Source organism: Seriola lalandi, unplaced genomic scaffold (genome assembly GCF_002814215.2).
Source record: "Seriola lalandi dorsalis isolate HSWRI2012SDOR001 ecotype SW California unplaced genomic scaffold, Sedor1 jcf7180002054564, whole genome shotgun sequence".
NCBI classification, from domain to species: domain Eukaryota; kingdom Metazoa; phylum Chordata; class Actinopteri; order Carangiformes; family Carangidae; genus Seriola; species Seriola lalandi.
In genome coordinates this window covers 183,284-198,267 of record NW_019525117.1, presented here as the reverse complement: position 1 = coordinate 198,267, position 14,984 = coordinate 183,284, and the positions used below count along the sequence as shown (strand labels likewise).

General features: G+C 45.5%; 1 protein-coding gene across 1 annotated transcript; it reads right to left on the bottom strand.

Moving 5' to 3' along the window:
- Positions 1-3,621: 3,621 nt before the first annotated feature.
- On the bottom strand, positions 3,622-13,632 carry efhd1 (EF-hand domain family, member D1). The gene is made up of 4 exons (XM_023416457.2): positions 13,153-13,632; positions 6,531-6,678; positions 6,070-6,204; positions 3,622-5,867 (listed from the first exon to the last, which is right to left on the bottom strand). The coding sequence occupies exons 1-4, from the start codon at positions 13,434-13,436 to the stop codon at positions 5,733-5,735; spliced, it is 702 nt and encodes a 233-aa protein (XP_023272225.1). The 5' UTR covers positions 13,437-13,632; the 3' UTR covers positions 3,622-5,732.
- Between the last annotated feature and the right edge of the window lie 1,352 nt (positions 13,633-14,984).

Below are 14,984 nucleotides of genomic sequence, written 5' to 3'. Positions count from 1 at the left end.
GGGGGGGGGCACAGGACGGGACAAAAACCTCCCTCGACTTTAACCATCTTAAGATCTGACGTCCAGACATCACAACATCAACATGTCATCTCATCAACACATCATCACATCAACCCATCGACACATCGACACATCGACACATCATCACATCATCACATCATCACATCGACACATCGACACATCGACACATCGACACATCATCACATCATCACATCATCACATCGACACATCGACACATCATCACATCAACACATCATCACATCATCACATCATCACATCGACACATCGACACATCACATCAACACATCATCACATTGACACATCATCACATCATCACATCGACACATCGACACATCATCACATCGACACATCATCACATCGACACATCATCACATCATCACATCGACACATCGACACATCACATCAACACATCATCACATCAACACATCATCACATCATCACATCATCACATCGACACATCGACACATCATCACATCGACACATCGACACATCGACACATCATCACATCGACACATCGACACATCATCACATCGACACATCGACACATCGACACATCATCACATCGACACATCGACACATCATCACATCGACACATCGACACATCATCACATCGACACATCATCACATCGACACATCATCACATCATCACATCATCACATCGACACATCGACACATCACATCATCACATCAACACATCATCACATCATCACATCATCACATCATCACATCGACACATCATCACATCGACACATCGACACATCAACACAACATCACATCATCACATCGACACATCGACACATCGACACATCACATCAACACATCATCACATCGACACATCGACACATCGACACATCATCACATCGACACATCGACACATCGACACATCGACACATCACATCGACACATCGACACATCGACACATCAACACAACATCACATCATCACATCACATCAACACATCATCATCACATCAACACAACATCACATCATCACATCAACACAACATCACATCGACACATCGACACATCATCACATCAACACATCAACACATCAACACAACATCACATCGACACATCGACACAACATCACATCATCACATCACATCAACACAACATCACATCATCACATCACATCATCACATCATCACATCAACACATCAACACAACATCACATCGACACATCGACACAACATCACATCATCACATCACATCAACACAACATCACATCATCACATCAACACAACATCACATCGACATATCGAAACATCATCACATCATCACATCATCACATCGACACATCGACACATCAACACATCACATCAACACATCATCACATCACATCAACACATCACATCAACACATCACATCAACACATCACATCAACACATCATCACATCACATCAACACATCACATCAACACACCATCACATCATCACATCAACACAACATCACATCAACACATCACATCGACACATCAACACATCACATCAACACATCACATCAACACATCACATCAACACAACATCACATCACACATCACATCACACACACATCACATCAACACATCATCACATCACATCAACACATCACATCAACACACCATCACATCATCACATCAACACAACATCACATCGACATATCGAAACATCATCACATCATCACATCAACACATCAACACACCATAACATCGACACATCAACACATCAACACATCATCACATCACATCAACACATCACATCAACACATCACATCAACACATCATCACATCACATCAACACATCACATCAACACACCATCACATCACATCAACACATCATCACATCACATCAACACATCACATCAACACACCATCACATCAACACACCATCACATCACATCAACACATCACATCAACACATCACATCAACACATCATCACATCACATCAACACATCACATCAACACATCATCACATCATCACATCATCACATCAACACATCACATCAACACATCGACACACCATCACATCAACACATCATCACATCACATTAACACATCACATCAACACATCAACACACCATCACATCAACACACCATCACATCAACACATAAACATGTCAACACATCAACACAACACATCATCACAACATCAGACGGTTGTAAGGCCACTGTCAGCTGCTAAGGTTCTTCAGTATCTGAGACGTCCACTTCTTAAAGTGAGCGACTGAGGTAACGTTAGACTGACCTGCATGAAATGACATAGGGCTCTGTAGTGACTGATACTGACTGCTGATTAAGGCTTTTATTTTGAAAAATCATTTCCTAAATCATTATGCGAAGCACAAATTAATGTAAGATGTTTAAATTGTACAATAATAAAAGAGTGTAGCTGTAGCTCAGACAGACGTTGTAGTGAACGTGTTTGTATTGGAGGCTGTTGACATGAAGAGAATCACTGTGTTATCTATATGGTTTATATACAGATCATGTAGCAGAGGAAATGTTCCACTAATGTGATTGTAAAGATGAGACCTCAGTGTGTCTCACTGCTTCAGTGCCTTTGTACAGTGTACATTACATGAAATAAATATTTTCTAAACAAGCACTCTTTCACTGTTACCACGGTGACCGCAGAGATGTGTCCAGCTGATGCAGCAGTGCTGCTCCCTGCTGGTGAAAGGCTGCACTGCATGTCATCATTAATGTGTCATTAATGATTATTGATTATTGCCTTTTAGTGATCAGTTAATAGGCCCAACCGATTTTATGATTTACCATCATTTATAAGATGCTTTTCACTTTTTCACTTTTACTGTCAGGGTGACCAAAACACACACACATCAGGATTATCACACACACACACACACACACACACACACACACACACACACACACACACACACACTGCCACCAGCTCAAACAGGAGAACACACACTGTCAGACACCACCATCAGTTTACCTGAGAGAAACTAGAGGATGTAACATTAATGTTTTCTTATACTGTCTGTCATTTGTTGTATAATTCAGATTTCAAATTAAATTGAATATTGAGATGGACATAAAAAAAATACAAATGAATTATTGAATGGGATTGGGAGAGTGACCCCCCTGATTAAGACTTGGCCCGATGGTAGCTAGTTTCTAACTTTAGCCTGAAGTGAAACAGTAACACTGACGCTCTGTGCTGAGTTCACTACAAAGGGTTGTTATGGCCTCTGTGTGAGTTCTTGAGCGATGGTCACAGACCTTGACCTTTGACCTTTGGCCACCAAATTCAAATCAGTTCATCCTTGTGTCAAAGTGAATATTTGTACCAAAGTTGAAGAGTTTTCCCTCCAGGTGTACTGAGATATGACATTCACCTGAATGAGGCCTGAAAACATAAAGCTTTAATCTGATCTGTGAATTCATTTATTCAATCCTTTGTTGTGACACCTGGCTCACAGCCTGCAGCTCAGGTGAGTCACTGTACCGGTTCACCATCTGATGAACTGCTGACCCATCACCACCTCTGACCTGATGCATGCTGGGACAGGCTGAGAACATGACCAGGTTAGAGAGTGAAGTGTGATTAATGCTCCTTCATTAAGAATTCATAATTATAATCTGTATTAACGAGGTGGATTCTGTATTTTTGAATGTCATTTTATTTCATTCTTTAATTCAATCAGTTCAAACGTTTCCATAACAACAGGGAGTAAAACAACACGATATCTTTACAAGTGCCCAAAAATATATCTCACTGACCTTTTTTGTATTTGGCAACTTATAATCTCTGCTAAAACAATATAGACTATTTTATTCATGAAAAAATACATTGTCCATTTCCTCAACAGAGACACTCTGTGATACGTACAGTAGTTTCTTTTACATGCTACAACTTAAAAACACTATTACAGGTGAAGTAAAGGAGCAGACACATGAACACTCAACAATAACAGTGCTCAGGTCAGAGTCTGTCAGCTGATCCAGGACCTGGACCTGATCATGCCTGTATTATTCTTCTTTCATTTGATCATGTTACACATGAATATCCTCAGCTTCATATGACTGACTCCGTTCATTTGTATGTGAACAGCTGACACACTCTGACACAAGCAGGATCAGGATCAGAATCAGGATCACACTGATCTGTCTGTGGCTCCTTCTACAGTTCAGTTACATCTGACAACAGACTGTGACTGAGTCTGACTGAGACTGAGTCTGACTGTGACTGAGTCTGACTGAGACTGAGTCTGACTGTGACTGAGTCCGACTGAGACTGAGTCCGACTGAGACTGAGTCCGACTGTGACTGAGTCCGACTGTGACTGAGTCCGACTGTGACTGAGTCTGACTGTGACTGAGTCTGACTGAGATTCAGTCCAACTGTGACTGTGAGTCTGACTGTGACTGAGTCTGACTGTGACTGAGTCTGACTGTGACTGAGCATGACTGAGACTGAGTCTGACTGACTGTGAGTCTGACTGAGATTCAGTCCAATTGTGACTGTGAGTATGACTGAGACTGAGTCTGACTGTGACTGTGAGTCTGACTGTGACTGAGTCTGACTGACACAGTTTGACTGAGACCGAGTCTGACTGACTGTGAGTCTGACTGAGATTCAGTCCAATTGTGACTGTGAGTATGACTGAGACCGAGTCTGACTGTGACTGAGTCCAACTGAGACTGAGTCTGACTGACTGTGAGTCTGACTGTGACTGAGTCTGACTGTGACAGACTGTCAGGTTAAACAAGTTTATCTTAAAGAAATACTTAAACATTTTCAAAAAACATGTGCTGCAGTCAGGACATGGTTAGTCTAGCTTAGCATACAGACACCTGTTCAAACACCTGTAAAGATGCATGTGACACGTTCACACCTATAAACACCTTTAAACACACAGATGTAGAAGCATCGGTTTGTGTTCGGGTCAGATACAACAACGATTCATCCACAGCGCAGAGAGACAGAGAGGTTGATCAGACTTTAGGTCAGTGTGCAAGTGTTTTAACTGTTTCATCTGCACACAAACAAGATACAAAGAAGAGTGTGAGGGCGCTTCACAGGGGCTGGGGGCTGTTTCCCTGCTTCCTGTCTTAATGCTAAGCTAGGCTAACTAAATCCTGAGTGCAGATCTGAACTCAAGTCAGACATGAGACTGAGTCCAGCCGTGTTGTCATGGCTGGTAATAAACATATTTCCAAAAATGTTGAACTGTTCCTTTAAAAGTTGAGCTGTAGTGGGGTTGTCGTACGCTTTACACTGTTCATGACAGCCAATCCCAGTCTGAGCTGGTGACTGTCAATCATCAGAGTCACAGTCAGTAGTCTCCATCTGCCACCAACAAATGTGAAGTTAACACTTATTATTATTATTATTATTATTATTATCATTGTTATTATCATTGTTATCATCATACTGTAGTTACAGTTATTTACACTATGATCTATCACTACACTGTTGCAGGTTGTAGATGTAATAGGAGGAAACAAGGTCATGTGTCACATGACCTTCAAACTTGACAACATGAACAGGTTCAGACATGTTGGAGACACACACACACACACACACACACACACACACACACACACACACACACACACTGAACATGTGATGATCTGGATCACGGTTCTGGATGAATGAGTCTCCTCAGCTGTCATCTATGTTATAAAGTGTCAGAGACACTGGTAAAAGTGTGAGTGTCCTGTGACTCTGACGCTGCAGGTCTGGACTCTGGTCTGGACTGTGGAGGGTCAGGAGCAGAAGGTGGACTGCAGCTGCTTGAAGGCAGCCTGCCTCTGCTTCTTCTCCACATCCTGTCTCTTTCGTTCTTCCTTCTCCTCTCGGATCTCAGCCTCAAACTTGCTGCCGACTGACAGAGCCTGAACCTGGGAACACAGAGATCAAACATCACATAAAAAGCTCAGGAGGAGCAGGATGGAGGAGCATCGGGACCTGGGTCTGGGTCTGGACCCGGACCTGGAAAGATCCACATCATCAAAGGTCTCTTCAGAATAATGTCCCCCTGTCTGTGGGAATGATGTGGTGAATAAGTGACCATGACCCCCCCCCCACAGACTGTGATCATACCTTGGCTTCAAAGAAGTCCTTGGCCCCCATCACCCCCTCCGTGGAGACATTGATCTCTGACAGTCGGGCCAGAGCCATCAGACCACTCTCCTCCTGCAGCTCTCCAGCTGCTGCTCTACGGAATATCAACAGGAACTGCAGGGAGAGAGTCACACGTCCATGTGTTCATGAGTTCATGTCACCTCAGTCTGCCCTTCATCACTCTTCATCATCATCATCATCCAGACACAGAACGGAGCGAGTTCCCTCCTCTACTCTCGTCTCAGGAGGAAGAAGAGGAGGACTAGACTAAACTAAACTCAGTGACTCCTTCATCATGACCTTCTGTACAAATGTGTGTGTGTGTGTGTGTGTGTGTGTGAGAGAGTGTGTGTGTGAGTATGTGTGTGTGTGTGTGTGTGTGTGTGTGTGTGTGTGTGTGTGAGAGAGTGTGTGTGTGTGTGTGTGTGTGTGGGTCTCACCTCTCTGAAGCTCAGTTTTCCATCAAAGTCTTCGTCCACCTCTCGGATCATGTTCTTGAGGCCCAGGTGAGTCTGAGGAGCTCCCAGCTTCTCCATCATCAGCTTCAGCTCCATCAGATCGATGAAACCGTCTCTCCCAGTGTCGTACCTGTAAACCACAAACAGGTCTTTAGCTCCTCCTCCTCCTGTCTGTGTCACAGCTGTAGGGGGCGGAGCCAGTTAGGGCGCACGTGACTGAGATTCCAGCTGCAGACAGCTGTTATCACCAACGGCAACGCCACTGTCTGATAGGAGGAGTATTTATAGAAGCTTTCAGCTGTTCTGTGTGTGTTTGTGTGTGTGTGTGTGTGTGTGTGTGTGTGTGTGTGTGTGTGTTTGTGTGTGTGTGTGTATAATACATAGTGAAGTATTAAGCTGCTAGGAAACACTAATCTGTTCAGGCAATAAACCACGGGCATTGTTTGTTTCTAGATCCTCCCTGTGTTCTCTGTTGACAACCATCATCATCATCATCATCATCATCATCATCATCATCATCATCATCATCACACTGAAACCCTGCCAGGACTGAGATTCTGGAGAATCCTTAAAAACCTGATGTGTATTACAGCTGTTATGAAGAACAGACCTAGGCTGGTCCAACTGGTACTGAGTCTGTGGATCAGAACTGGCATGTTGGATCAGGGACATCCAGACTAAAGATCCCAGGACCTGACTGAGGGACTAGAAATGTTTTATAGTCTGGTCCAGAGAGCCGTTTGAAACTCAGCACAAGGTCTGTGATGAACACATGAACCTTATGATAACATGAACATTATGAACACATGACGTGATAATACAACACAAATATTAATAAATGAACAGATCAGCTGATGTTAAAGGAAACATGGAGGTTTATATGAACCACACACACACACACACACACACACACGCATGCACACACACACACACACAGTGTGTGACAACTGCACTAACAGCTGGTCATCAGCATCACTGATCATCAAATGACTGCTTGTAGATTTAACTACAAACATTTAGGTTTCACTAACTAACTTTAATCAGTAGTCTCCATTGATTAGCATCATGAACGTGGACTAGACATCCAGACGAGGGGGGGTTTCCTGGTCCAGCATTCCAGTCCCAGGAATACAAAGGCCCCTGTGGTCCGGTTTGGCTCGTTGTGGGAGCACAGGAATGTCACAGGCACGTTGGGGCTGGGTGTCCATTACAATCCACCATAGTCACCACAGTCACTACAGTCCACTACAGTCACTTCAGTCACTACAGTCCACTACAGTCACTTCAGTCACTACAGTCCACTACAGTCACTATAGTCCACTACAGTCACTACAGTCACCACGGTCACCACAGTCACTACAGTCACCACAGTCACCACAGTCACTACAGTCCACTACAGTCACTTCAGTCACTACAGTCACTATAGTCCACTACAGTCACTACAGTCACTACAGTCACTATAGTCCACTACAGTCACTACAGTCACCACGGTCACCACGGTCACTACAGTCACCACAGTCACCATAGTCACTACAGTCCATCACAGTCGCTATTGTCACTACAGTCACTACAGTCACTATAGTCATTACAGTCACCACAGTCCACCACAGTCACTACAGTCCACTACAGTCACTACAGTCCACCACAGCCACTAATGTCACTATAGTCCACTACAGTCACCACGGTCACCACAGTCACCACAGTCCACCACAGTCACTACAGTCCACTACAGTCACTATTGTCACTCAGTCCACTACAGTCCGCCACAGTCACTATTGTCACTACAGTCCACCACAGCCACTATTGTCACTACAGTCCACGACAGTCACTACAGTCCACCAGTCACTATTGTCACTCAGTCCACCACAGTCACTACAGTCCACCACAGTCGCTACAGTCCACCACAGTCCACCACAGTCACTACAGTCCACCACAGTCACTACAGTCCACCACAGTCCCTACAGTCACTATAGTCACCACAGTCACTACAGTCCACTAGAGTCACTACAGTCACCACAGTCACTATTGTCACTCAGTCCACCACAGTCACCACAGTCACTACAGTCCACTACAGTCACTATAGTCACTACAGTCATTACAGTCACTATAATCACTACAGTCACCAGTCACTAAGTCCACCACAGTCACTACAGTCACTACAGTCACTACAGTCCACTACAGTCACTACAGTCACTACAGTCATTACAGTCACTATAATCACTACAGTCACCATTGTCACTCAGTCCACCACAGTCACTACAGTCCACCACAGTCACCACAGTCACTACAGTCCACCACAGTCACTACAGTCCACTACAGTCACTACAGTCACTATTGTCACTCAGTCCACCACAGTCACTACAGTCCACCACAGTCACCACAGTCACTACAGTCCACCAGTCACTATTGTCACTACAGTCCACCACAGTCACTATAGTCCACCACAGTCATTACAGTCACTACAGTCCACCACAGTCACTATTGTCACTCAGTCCACCACAGTCACTACAGTCCACCACAGTCACCACAGTCCACCATAGTCACTACAGTCCACCGCAGTCACCACAGTCCACTATAGTCATTACAGTAACCACAGTCACTATAGTCCACCACAGTCACTATTGTCACTCAGTCCACTACAGTCCACCAGTCACCACAGTCCACTATAGTCATTACAGTAACCACAGTTACTATAGTCCACCAGTCACTATTGCCACTCAGTCCAACACAGTCACTATTGTCAGTCCACCACAGTCACTACAGTCCACCACAGTCACTATTGTCACTCAGTCCACCACAGTCACTATTGTCATAGTCCACTACAGTCACTATTGTCATAGTCCACCACAGTCACTACAGTCCACCACAGTCACTATTGTCACTACAGTCCACCATAGTCACCACAGTCACTACAGTCCACCACAGTCACTACAGTCCACCACAGTCAATATTGTCACTACAGTCCACCAGTCACCACAGTCAATATTGTCACAGTCCACCAGAGTCCACTATAGTCACTACAGTCCACTATAGTCATTACAGTAACCACAGTCACTATAGTCCACCACAGTCACTATTGTCACTCAGTCCACCAGTCACCACAGTCCACCATAGTCACTACAGTCCACTATAGTCATTACAGTAACCACAGTTACTATAGTCCACCACAGTCACTACAGTCCCCCACAGTCACTATTTCCACTCAGTCCACCACAGTCACTATTGTCATAGTCCACTACAGTCACTATTGTCATAGTCCACCACAGTCACCACAGTCACTACAGTCCACCACAGTCACTATTGTCACTACAGTCCACCAGTCACCACAGTCAATATTGTCACAGTCCACCACAGTCACTATTGTCACTCAGTCCACCAGTCACTACAGTCACCACAGTCACTACAGTCCACCACAGTCACTATTGTCACTACAGTCCACCAGTCACCACAGTCAATATTGTCACAGTCCACCACAGTCACTATTGTCACTCAGTCCACCACAGTCACTACAGTCACTCAGTCCACCAGTCACCACAGTCACCACAGTCACTACAGTCCACCACAGTCACTATTGTCACTACAGTCCACCACAGTCACTATTGTCACTCAGTCCACCACAGTCACTACAGTCACTCAGTCCACCAGTCACCAGTCACTACAGTCACCACAGTCACTACAGTCCACCACAGTCACTATTGTCACTCAGTCCAACACAGTCACTACAGTCACCACAGTTCACCATAGTCACTACAGTCCACCACAGTCACTATCAGTCCACCACAGTCACTATTGTCACTCAGTCCACCACAGTCACTACAGTCCACTACAGTCACTACAATCCACCACAGTCACTACAGTCCACCACAGTCACTACAGTGAACTACAGTCACCACAGTCACTAGAGTCCACTACAGTCACGCACAAGACCCAACAAAAATCCCATCATCATCATTCTTAAATTTTTTTCAGTGAAAATGAAATGCAAAAACGACCATTCCAACTGAAATCGGAATCACAATATCTGCCAAAATAATCCCAATATGATTTCTTTTGCATATCGTGCAGCTCTACTTACAGGTGTTACCTGTCAGCACAGAACAGCTGGCTTTGAACTGCTCATGGATTAAACAAATGCTGACATCAGCTCCACACAGAAAATGACCATCAGTCTCATGAGTCATCGACTGATCCACCTCAGCCTCCTGATCCAGACTGAGTCACTCTGAACCACGTCACCTGCTCCAGTACAGAGGCGGAGTGGGAGGGTTCAAAATACTGTCGAATGACATCACACCAAACCCTGAGGTAAGAGACTGGGCCAGACAAACTGCTGTTTAAATCCACATCTTGTTTCAGTCGAGGTGTGTTGGTGTGGGAGGTGGAGGGAGGTGAACCCTCCATCAGTCTGAACTCCTGGTTAGTTAGAGTCAGAGGTCACTCTCTGATGTAAAACAACATGAAGATGCTTGTCTTCCTCAGAGACCCATCAACATGAACCTGACTCTGGACTCATACAGAAAAAACACTGAACATCCACCTTTCCTCAGACTCCTGCTGCATCACAGTGTGATGCTGAAAACATGAACTGTGCCTTTAAGCCTGGAGCTCTGAGAAGAGGGAAAGTGGGTCAATGGGCGGCGGACGCCCCGTGGGAATGTGGACTGTGTGAATGGGATCAGTGCAGCAAATGAAAGCGAGACCAAAGAGATTTGAGACGTGCAGCGGGATCTCAATCTGGTCCACGTCAAAGACGTTTGGAGGTCAGAGACCAGGACGAGCTGAGACGCAGGAGAACACCATCGACTGTTTGTGAAGGTGGATGTTACTGTGTCGACTCCACAGGGAGAAAACAGTTTGTCACCAAACAGACATCACAGTGAGAACACATCAAATACACATCAGAGAAACGTTGGACAGACTGAGAACGATGCAGCAGTCTCCGGCCAAAGTCTAGACCTGGTCTGTTTGATGAATCCTGCTGCAGAAGGATCTGGTACCTCTGTAGAGAACAGTTCTTTCTTTCTACCTGATAAATCCACTCTTATAGTGACAATCCACCAAGGTGCCAGAACACCTGGAGGTTAAAGGGAGTGTGAAATGGCACTGATCTCCTGAATATTTTGAACCACGCACCTTTAAAACCATGCACCAGTGGGTCCCAATGTTCTCAACCTGCCTGGACCCTGATCATCACACTACTTGACTTCAACTTTATCTTTAATATTGAGCTACTGGACACTTGAATTTCCCCTAGGGGATAAATAAAGTATCTATCTATCTATCTAGATTCTCTCATGACTCCATCTTCCTCATGTCTGTTATTTCAGTTCATGAACTGTCCCCTTAAATGAATACGACATCATGTTCCGTCACGAGGCTCCGCCCACTTCACCTGAAGCTGGAGACATGACGAAACAAACTCTGAGTCTCAGGCTGCATCCACTCTAACATCTTTTTCACCTATCAACAACACAGCTGCTAAATCCTGAACTAACTGTTATTCACCCAGCCTTTCCAGACCTGGTCCAGGACCTGGTCCTGGTCCTTCACTTGGAATAAGTTGCTTTGAGTATTTACAGGTTAGTCCTGTGTAGACTCCATCTCTGGACTACAGCCAAGGTCTGTTGTGGTGTGACTGGGGGCGGTCTACATGGACTGACATGGACCACGACAGCTAAGCAGTGGTCATGTGACAGGTAAGAGGTCACATGACCACATTTGAGTCACAGAGGGTGGAAACTGAGTCAGCAGTCACATCCAGAGGGATGTTAGAGCTGCAGTGATAAACCCTCATCACACAGATGGATCCACATCTGAGTCCAGGTGCAGAAACCAGAGGAACTGGTCTACAGTCCAGATCTGAACCCTGGACCCCTGCAGTGAGGGGACCTGGTGGATCTGTTCTGCTGTGGGGGGCAGGGTTTGTCCCTTTAGAGGAAGTGGTCACTGCAGATCAATACAGTTGTTCTGAGTGATCAGCTTTATCCTGATTGGAGGGGTCAGGGGTCACTGAGGGTCTGATGAGTGAATCATAGTCTGTGACCTTCAGTCACCTGATCTCAGACCAGGTGAACTATGGGAGATGTAGGAGCGACGCGTTAGACAGCGCTCTCCTCCGCCGCCGCCATCATCATCATCATCATCATCATCATCATCATCATCATCATCATCATCACCACCACCACCACCACCACCACCACCACAGAGAGAATATGTTCATGATGGATGGTGTTGATCCTCCAGTAGAGTCCAGAGACCTGGTTCTGGAGGATCCAGACCTGAGACTGTGTGATGGTTCTAATCTGTCCCCTGTCTGTATGTGAACCACTGCACTGTCCGGATTCTTTTGGCCGATTGTGGTTGTCAGTATCTAGAGGCCTGGGTGTCTCAGGGTGGTCAGTGGTCTGATCAGGACTGTGATCAGGACTCGGATCAGGACTCTCTGGTGGACTCAACAGCTGACAGTGAGCCGAGCCTCACGTCAGCAGCAGCAGTCTAATCTCATCATGAGCTTCACCGACTCTCTCTCAGCCCCAATCCCCGAGTAAACAGCTCAGACCGCCGCGAAGCTCCGAGTGAACCGAACAAAGAGCTGCAGTCTTACCGCCTGAACATCGCCTCCATGTCCTTGATCTGTTTGCGGGAGAACTCCTTGAACTCCGTGTAGGGGTTGAAGACGCGGGTCGGTCGAGGGGCGGCGTTGCCCTCGTTGATGTCCAGCCTGCGGGTCAGTTTCGCGGACAGCTCGGAGGACGAATCGCCGCAGGCGGCCTCGGGCTCCCGGGGTTGGGGTCTCAGCGAGCCCCCCTCGGCCTCCGGCCTCGACTCTGCCTCCTGCGTAGCGGCGAGCCGCGACTGCAACTTCCGAGCCAGCTCTTCTGATGCCATGCTGCGGGTAGAACGCTGCTCCCTGAGGCTGTGAGGAGGAATGGAGCCTGACAGCCGCTGAGAGGACCACAGTCAAACTGCCTGAGAGCCGCCACTGACACACGACAAAGCTTCCGGTCACTAACCCTTCACAATAAGAGGGTCACTTCTACCTCGCTCACTCTGACTCTCAGATAAAGACAGTCAGGTTTCAGATAGACTGAGTCTGAATTCATCTGTTGTACAAAGCAGTCGGACTGTGGTACAATTAATTATGGGTAAATTAAGACGCTTTTCAAAATAAAATATAAAATGGCCGAACGAGTCACTGTATCCAACCGCTGAGCTCCGTTTACCGTCAGCAGAACACGTTTGTCTGAAGAACGATAGTGTGAATGAAACCATACGAAGAAAAGTCTGATTTGGAAAAAAAATGGCTGCCGTCTGTAAAAGACTCTTTCACTTCTCTTCGTTCTCTCCATAACAAAGTCAGCAAACCACAAATTATCACATATTATGTCATGTTTTCCTGTGTCTTGTTGTTTGGTGCTACTGGTCAGCGAAGGCGTCATTGGTTGTTACCATGGTAACATTGGTCTTGGGCCTGAGTTAGTCTGGAGGTAAGGTGTCTAATGTTTCTGTCTTAAAATGAGTCTTAATTTTAGTGAAACAGTATCAGGCTGATCTATGAACCAGTAACCGATCTCTGTGAAACTGGCTCCAGGTGTTCTCCTGTCTGAGCTGGACCCCTTAGGTTTCTGTAGGAAATCTGTGACCACCTTCATCCTCAGGGTCTCTCTTTATAAATCCTTCTGTAAAACGAGAGGATAAATAAACTGTTGTCTGGATTGACTTTGTCCAGTAGGTGGCAGTACCTCCCTACACAATCACCTTCACTGAACATGACACAGAGTCACAGATAAAAGCACAGGTAGATCAGGCTGCTGCTGCTTCCTCCACGGTCCACAGGTGAGTGTGTCAGCCCTGGGAGACACTGGGACCACCGAAGTGTCTCTGTCTCTTCATGTGGTCCAGACTGACTCCATGATGCTGAGATCAGGACTCTGAAGGGACCAGACCACCTTCTTCTCGTCTCCTCTATAACTCTGTGACTATGAGTTTGACCTCTACACTGTTAACTAATACAATTATTGAGGCGACAATTTTATTCTGAAAATAATCAGGTTTCAGTATCGTGACATCCTGAAAATAACATTTCCGTTTTGGCCATAAAGCCTTCAAAATAAAAGCTATGAAACTAAACTCCATTACATTACACCCACATCGATTAGAAATTAACTAATAATGATTAAAACAGATACACACATGTTTGTTTTGGCATAGGATGTATATTTACACGTCATTCACATATATTCTTATGTGGTAAACTGGCCGACATACTTTAACTGTACACGATCAATAAACTGGTAATAGGGCCAGGTGTTTTCCCGCGGCTGGCTCTCTGCATTAACTTTGATTAGATCGTCACTGTTACCACCTCAGACGTCATATTAACCTGTACGTGAATCTTCCCGCGCCATCACCTGCTCTGTAAAGTAAAAACCGTCA